At 44.5% G+C, this 8,379-nt stretch overlaps 1 protein-coding gene across 10 annotated transcripts in view; it reads right to left on the reverse strand.

Moving 5' to 3' along the window:
* Positions 1 to 6,878, reverse strand: part of camk2g1 (calcium/calmodulin-dependent protein kinase (CaM kinase) II gamma 1) — a 172,911-nt gene extending 166,033 nt beyond the window's left edge. For 3 of the 10 annotated variants that reach the window (XM_063220683.1, XM_063220682.1, XM_063220678.1), the window contains exons 1-2: positions 6,261 to 6,878; positions 5,085 to 5,179 (exon numbers count right to left, since the gene is read on the reverse strand). In XM_063220683.1, coding sequence (XP_063076753.1) covers positions 5,085 to 5,179; positions 6,261 to 6,325 — 160 coding nt within the window. In that variant the 5' untranslated portion in view covers positions 6,326 to 6,878. The remainder of the gene's footprint in view (positions 1 to 5,084; positions 5,180 to 6,260) is intronic. The other 7 variants (XM_063220685.1, XM_063220680.1, XM_063220686.1 and 4 more) reach the window with 4 other exon arrangements.
* Positions 6,879 to 8,379: the final 1,501 nt, after the last annotated feature.

An 8,379-nucleotide genomic window follows, 5' to 3' on the forward strand; every position in this document is an offset into this window, starting at 1 on the left:
TTCGTCCATCTGTCTGCCTGTCCTTTACTCCCCCTCTCTAACACACCTACAGTAACCTTACAGCCACGTCCTCCCACAACTGACAAACGGGTCAGTTGACCCGGGCCCAGAATTAGGGCCTTGGCAGCCCCATAATGTACGCCGTACTACCAGTGGTCATTGAAAGGTTAATTACCATAGTATTACTCTACTGTGACCTAACAGAGGGCCTTTAGCAATGCACTATGACTCGGGCAATGCCATTCTGGTAACAGCAAATTTATAACGCCGTGTTTTAATGGGTTAATCTAACATTGAGAACGGGGCCCTTTCTGGTTTTTTTAGCCCTGGGGCTCAGCCAAGATTGTCAGCGGCCCTGCTTTGCAGGCCAGAGCAGCTTATCACTCACTGACCAATACGCTACACTACACTACGCTCAAAATTCATTTTTTTTCCCTCTTTCATGTTATGCTGCCTGAGCTTGACTGCCTGTCCTGTCCTGTCCTGTCCTGGACTCCCCGGTGAGACTGGACAGCTGGAGTGACGCTCGATGACCTGATGTCTCCGGTCGGTCGGTGACGCGGTGGTGGCAACAGGACAAGCTGTTCTATTGCCACAGTGGCACAATGGCAACCCAGGGATGCATTTCCCAAAAGCATAGTTGCTAACTATGTTAGCTACTTTGTTGTTTGCAATGCAATTTCCCATTGCCAAATACTGAAGTTGCTAACTGGCTAACTGCTACGCTTTCGAGAAACGCACCGCAGCACAGTATAGTGAATACCTCTTGGCCCTGGCCGTGGCTCAATCAGTAGGGCACTGCACTGCTACACCAGGGACACGGGTTCGATTCCGGCCCGAGGTAATTTCACGATCCTCTCCCATCTCTCTCTCCCACTCACTTCCTGTTTCTATCTCACAACTGTCCTGTCATATAATATTGTAAAGGCATAAAATATATATAATATATACTATATATATACGTATATGTATATGTATATATATTGTTTATATTATTAAATGTATATATATATTTTTAAGAAATACCTCTTAAGTGTTAATTCAACACTTAACCTTCAAGGAGAGCCCATATTATACAAAGATTGTTGTTACCAAATTCATAATGACCAAATCTTCATCTGTTACCTAACACCGCACAGAGTTGATTCTACTCTGGAAGTGTAGTAACATCACTGTAACATTCACTATGTACTCCGGCTGCGTCCTGCTGTGACAGTGCTGTGATGATGTTGCCCATGGGTTAGTGTGTACTGCATGTGTGGGTGCATCATGTGACCTAACACGGCTAAGGCTTCTGGGAAATAACGGAGAGAGTGAGTGGGCGTGCGGTGCGGGCAGTTGGTCGGTTGGATGGGCGAGTGGGCAGTGCACAGAGTAAATCTTGCAGTGTTGACTTAACATTTAGAGAGACTATTTTAACACTCATAGTGCTGGTTCAACTCTCGTAGCCTCTTACTGTAGATTAGGGGTGGGTATTGGCAAAGGGTTCACGACTCAATGCGCATCACGACGATACACATGCCATGATGCGATTCTATGACAACGCATTGCGATTCATGTACTATCGCCATGCATTGTAATTTTTTCTTCAGTAAATGTGTACAAATATACAGCTTATTTGCCAGCTGCTGTGTAGCATTTATGAGTCAATTTATTTGTATTAAGTATTTTAGCATCTGGGAGAGAGTTTCCATCACAACAGAAATATTACTTACTATATATCGTGAAAACAAGTACTGCGATGCATTGTCATGACGATCTTTTTTTTACACCCCTAATGTAGATGGGCTCGTCGACAGTCCTTTTCACTATTTGCTGAAAAAGCAATGTTGCTATGACATAGTCAGCAAATAGTGAATGGTTCACTGGCGATACAATATGCATGGAAGGACTACGTGTAGCCCCATAATGCACGCCGTACCACCAGTGGCATGCTGTAATAGTCATTGAAAGGTTAATTACCATAGTACTACACTACTATGACATAACACATGGCCTTTAGTAATGCACTATGACTCGGTCATTGCCATTCTGGTAACAGCAAATTTATAACGTTGTGTTTTAATGGATTAAAACGGTTTACAGAAAAGTCTTCTATCTTCTCAAAAAAAAAAACCCTCAAAAGTCTAAAAGTACTAGAGAGACCTCATGATGCAGAAGTGGTATACGCTTTTGTCTCCTTTTTGTCTCGTCTCGGATCTAGTGCTACCTTCACGTGTAAGAAGAATGTGACTCAAAAGCAATGAAATGCAAAACCAGAGGTGTGGTTCTCGAAAGCGTCGTTGTTAGCCAGTTAACAACAAGGGTAGTTGTCGATGGGATATTGCATTGCAAACAACAAAGTAGCCAACAGAGTAAGCAACTATGGTTTCGAGAAATGCAAAACCAGTGCCGCACTTCGAGTAAGCAACTATGGTTTCGAGAAATGCAAAACCAGTGCCGCACTTCGAATAAGCAACTATGGTTTCGAGAAATGCAAAACCAGTGCAGCACTTCGAGTAAGCAACTATGGTTTCGAGAAATGCAAAACCAGTGCCGCACTTCGAGTAAGCAACTATGGTTTCGAGAAATGCAAAACCAGTGCCGCACTTCGAGTAAGCAACTATGGTTTCGAGAAATGCAAAACCAGTGCCGCACTTCTTCAACAGCACCTTGAGGCGTTGTGACAGCCATGTATGCATGTGCATGTTCAGACACTTGTTCGCGCGCACACACACACACACACACACACACACACACATACACACACACACGACGTAAAGTGCACTTGAAGTGCCACACTTCAACACCGTCTCAAGTAGAGGCCTCAAAAACATGCACACGCTTGCAACACACACACACACACACGACACACACACACGTCACACACACACACACACACACACACACACACACACATACACACACACGTCACACACACACACACACACACACACACACACACACACACACACACACACACACACACACACACACACACGTCACACACACACACGTCACACACACACACGTCACACACACACGCACACACACACACACACACACACACACACACACACACACACACACACACACACACACACACGTCACACACACAGACACACACACACACGCCCTTGTGTAGCAACACATTCACGACACTTTCAATCTCTCTCTCACACACACATTGACACTTTCATTGCGTCTTTCTCTCCTTCTTCTTCTATCTCTCTCTCTCTCTCTACGGGTCTGTCTTCACTCTCTCGCTCTTATTTAGTCCCTCTCTCAGGCACACACACACACACACGCACACACGCACACACACACGCACACACACACACACGCACACACACACGCACACACACACACACACACGCCCTCCATTCCAAACCCCAACAGACCAGGCAGGCGGCATAGACGAATGGACACTGAACGGGAGCAAGTCAATGTGACAGATAGATAGACAGCGTGGCCTGTGCATGGCCGTTACTACCATTGAGGACACAGAGGTCATGTCCTCTGTTTTTTTTTTTATCAGGAAAATAAAATGTATCTATGATGAAAAATTGATATATGAATAACAATGACAAATTCCGTCTGTATACGACACCCCCACTTGTCCTCAAGACAGTGATTAACCCCTTAGCGCAGCACTATAACTCTCTGTAATGTCATAGGAATGTGGTTATGATGTAGTTAAGCATTTTCAGCAAGTGAATAGGGTCGCCGGCGACCCCAGCTGCAGTAAGAGGCTACTAAAAACAAACATAAGAGTTTGACTGAGGTATTTGAAACTGATTCTAAATGTACAATATACAGTACAGCGCAGAGTATTTGACCCCGGTATTTGAAAATGTCTGGTTACTAGGGCTGTAACGATATTGTATCGAACCGAGAAATCGTGATACACACGAGTCACGATACTGTATCGCGATACAAGGAGGCAGTATCGTGATACTCCCTTTTAACGTTTTGGTGCACATCAGCCCAGAAAACAGCCACAGGATTTGAAGTGATAATGCTTCCAAGCATCATCATTATTATATTGAAACTTTTTTTAATTATTAGTAGCCTCTTGTAACCTATTCTACCTATAAACTATCATAGTTTTTATTCATAAAGTTTATAATGTTGGCAAATGTGAAATCGTGGGGTGTATCGAACCGTAGGTCATGAATCGTGATACAAACCGAATCGTGAGTTGAGTGTATCGTTACAGCCCTACTGGTTACGGTCCTGTGTCTGTGTGCTCCGCCTGCCACACCAGGCCATACTACTAGCAGAGATTCTTTAAGTATATAGAGATATGCCAACATAATAGGTTTCTATGGGCACCTAACATGACCAGGTTCCGGTCTGCCTAAAGGGGCGTGTCATAATACTCCTAGAATGAATAGAACAGTCCTTAGGTCTGCCTAGGTCTGCCTAAAGGGGGATTAATAGAACCAGGAAACAATGGGCCAATGGAACCTCTCTCTCTCTACTCTCTCTGATACTACGAGGCCAGTCCTGCACCCAGTCCAGAGCTGCCACTGCTGTTTGGGCCATTTTTCTGCACGACGACGACGTCACTTTAGGGGACACTGAGGACTCGCAGGACAGGACAGGCCTAGACGCTCACCAAACAGTACACCACACCTACCTAGAGCCACATACATTGTGCCACACACACTCACACTTTCAATGGATACACACGACACAAACGTGTGTGCAAGCACATGCACGCACACATGCACACGCGCTCTCACGCACGCGCGCACACACACACACACACACACACACACACACACACACACACACACACACACACACACACACACACACACACACACACACACACACACACACACACACAGGAATAAAGACTGCATAGATATTATAACCACTTGTATCTCAATAATGAACCAGCATGGTGTATGAACAGGCCAGCCACAACAACTGCGAAGTTCAAAGAGCATCTTTCTTTATGACCTGCCAATAATCTCCACAATAGTGCCAACCTGTGCCAAGACCGTGCCTTCTTATCTGCAAGTAGGCCTACTCTTTATGTATCTTTTCACCAAAGCTAAAACTGTATAACCAACAGAACTTGTGCCACTTCTTACCTCTTGCTGATAGCTTTTTCGTGTTGATGATTTTCGCAGCATATTCCTGTCCGGAGGATTTCTTTACACATCTTCGAACCACAGAGAAGGCACCCCTGAAAACAAACACAAAAAGAAAAAAAATGCAATGTTTGTAGAGTCATGCTTGTCTTCTTGAAAGTTAAAACCAGAAACCACACGTAACAGGGGAAACACACACACGCACGCGCGCGCAGTGCGCACACACACACACACAACACGGAAAAAGAGGATTGTCAATCATTGCTGACGTAGCCGCTCACAAATGAATGCAAGACGTACAGCGAGCGAGCGTATCGCCTACCTTCCCCTGTGCCTTCGCTACTAGTGACTTAACATAATACACACAGATTAGTGATTCTAACTGCCGAAGAGGAATACACAAGCAGGTATTGATGACAAGGCGGCCTACGTGCCATCTAAACTCGCTATTTGATGCCAAAGTGCCATGCAGGCTCGCACTGCTGTTGTAAAAAAAAAAAAAATCCAGAAAGTCAGACAGGGTAGAAGCATTCGTTCATACTCCCTACCATGTTCTATTACCAAGATGTTACTATGGTATTACCGGGGATCAGTCTTCCTATTTCTATTTGAATGGACGTCACAGCAGCAAACATTGTAACCTGGTGTGTATTTTGACATTAAAAGTGACTTCATTTCCCCTCCTGTCTCCTGACCACGCAGTCCGATTGCAGCAACCATGTAATCCCTTCTTCGACCTGGCCGAATCGCTTCTCAATTTACAACGAGACAGGGAACCAAGGGGGAAATTGAGATTAAAATGACAGGCGAGGCTATAGTGACCAAGGGGTTGGAAAGGCAAAAGTGTCCGGTAGAAACGGTTTCCCCAGCCATTGAGCCGTGGAAAAAAGGATACAACGGTAGCCACAACATGCAACATATGCGTAAGTAGTCTAATCCGTTACAGAGGGCAAAACAATAGCAGATAGATTGTTGGATGTGCACATCTCCGGCGACCGTGATCTACGAGCCGCCTCGCATTGCTCCCAGGGCAGGTTTGGCAGTCATTGCGAAGGCATTATCTTCCTGTCAAACATCCAGGCAAGACAATGGGATTTTGTAGAGGAGGGGAAAATACACAAAAAACAAAAAGGAGTAAGTTGCACGGAAGACCTATCAAATGAAACTATCACTTACTTTCCCAGCTCTTCGTAAAGCTGATATTCGTCGGTAAACCTGGTCGAGGTTACAATTGTAGCCATGTTGTGTGGGGAGGGGGTCTCGCTGCTCGCTTCGATGACTGCTGCGTTCAGGGTTTCAGGAGGATATCGCCTCCGAATTTCATGTGCCTCACACAGACAGAGAGAGAGAGAGAGGAACACGGACGGGAAGGGAAGGGAGGGGAGGCAGGGTTGTCGGGGTGGAGAGAGCAAATAACGCTAACTAACGCGAGAGTTTCCAGCTCGGGGGCTTGAGCCAAGCCGACATGACGATGATCAGTGACTGCAGCGCTGGCTGTTCCGTGTGCGCGTTGCCTCGAAACCAGACGTCATTTCTATGGTTATCCGAAAATGTCCGGGAGCAGACCGTGTAGTGGTCTCTTCTATTTGCACGTGGCGAGATCCTAATCTCTCCGGCGGTTACATAAATGTTTAAAGGAAGGGAAAAAAACGACACTTTATCTTCCTGAAGTTTTGTCTACTCTTAGGTGCGCGCGCCACCCACTGAATGTACAGTAATAAGCCTACTGGACATGTGTATTATTTCAAGGCTAGTGGGTTGCGTAAAAAGGAAGTGGCATGGAGCTTTTAGAGAAGGCATTAGCCTACTAGTCATCCTTTTAAAATGTTCACAAGACAAAGTTCCAACGATGCCCAAATGTGATAATAGAAAGACTTAAAAAATAAAAGGTGGTCTAGTTCTCCAAATAAAGACGTATGTTGGCACATATCCACATTATTATTGTTGTTAAATTGTGATTATTATTATTATTATTAGTAGTAGTAGTAGTAGTAGTAGTAGTAGTAGTAGTAGTAGTAGAAATAGTAGTAATAGTAGTATTATTAATATCATTGATGTTGTCGTTCTTGTTGTATTCTTGAGTTTTTCCACCTTATACGCATATCATAATCTCGCATATATTTGGCATCCAAAAGTTGAACACAACACACTTATCTGTTGGTGATCAGCCATCCTGATTCAGCAACTGTTCGTGTGTGGCAACCTTTATTGGTGTAGGCATTAGGCTAGGCCAAGCCTACCCAACCACTGAAAGGAATAGGTTAGGTTATGGTGCAAGTCAGGGAGGTGGGTTGAAATAATAGCCTACGTGGTATTCAATAAGACTAGGCCTTATAAGGACTTACGCCTTGTTTGCACCTTAGAGGTTATTTAAATGTATAAAATGTCTTCTGGTTTGTTTACAGAGCATGTTTCCATGTTCGCCACACCGGAACAGAGAATGCGTAAAAAGGCAATTGCTGCGCATAGCAGATAACTTGAGTAACGTGACGTAACTTGACTGGGGATACTGCGTTGTTGCTGCACCCTTGTCTCCAGTGGTGCTGCTGCCTTCACACAGACAACGAACTCCGTCGTTGTAAATATTTAATGCCGTGTAGGAGCACACACAAGACCAGGGCTCATGACCTGCAGTTACATCCGCAAAGTAACCCAAATACAGCTGATCTAACGAGCTCTTTCAAGAACACGTCTATATGGGCTATGATCTAACAGGGTTGGTTTAGGTACCTTGGGATGCTGGGCTGGACTGGTCATCTGACATAGTGGGCACTTCCAGGTGGGCCCCACACCCTCGTTGGCCCCTATTTTCAGACATGTAAAATAATAATAACAATAATTTAAAAATTACATTTCTGAAAATAGAGGCCAACAAGGGTGCGAGTCCCACCTGTGAATCAGTTCTGCACTGCTAATTATGAGGTTCCCCTTTAAAGGACCAGCTCAGTCAATTTCAATATGCTGTTGTATTTCTCACGCTACCCTTGACTTGTCAGTACCCGGTGATGCCACATTTTTCGGCTAAGCCCTTTCCGAGATATGAGCTATTCTAATGGGGACAGCATTTGTTTGCTTTTTTTTAAATGACATTGGCTTACTCCAAATATTTTCCCAAAAGGTACCGTTGTTTGCATGTTGTAGCCTATAACGTTTCGGTTGTTTTTGAGAATAAATACAAACTTTTTTTTTCTTTTTTAAATGTAAACAAAGCGCTTCCCCATTACAATGACCAAGATCTCGGAAAAGGCTGAAAAAGAAAAAGAAAAAACCTCAGGTACTGACAAGTCCAGGGTAG

Source organism: Engraulis encrasicolus, chromosome 17 (assembly GCF_034702125.1).
Source record: "Engraulis encrasicolus isolate BLACKSEA-1 chromosome 17, IST_EnEncr_1.0, whole genome shotgun sequence".
Lineage (NCBI taxonomy): Eukaryota > Metazoa > Chordata > Actinopteri > Clupeiformes > Engraulidae > Engraulis > Engraulis encrasicolus.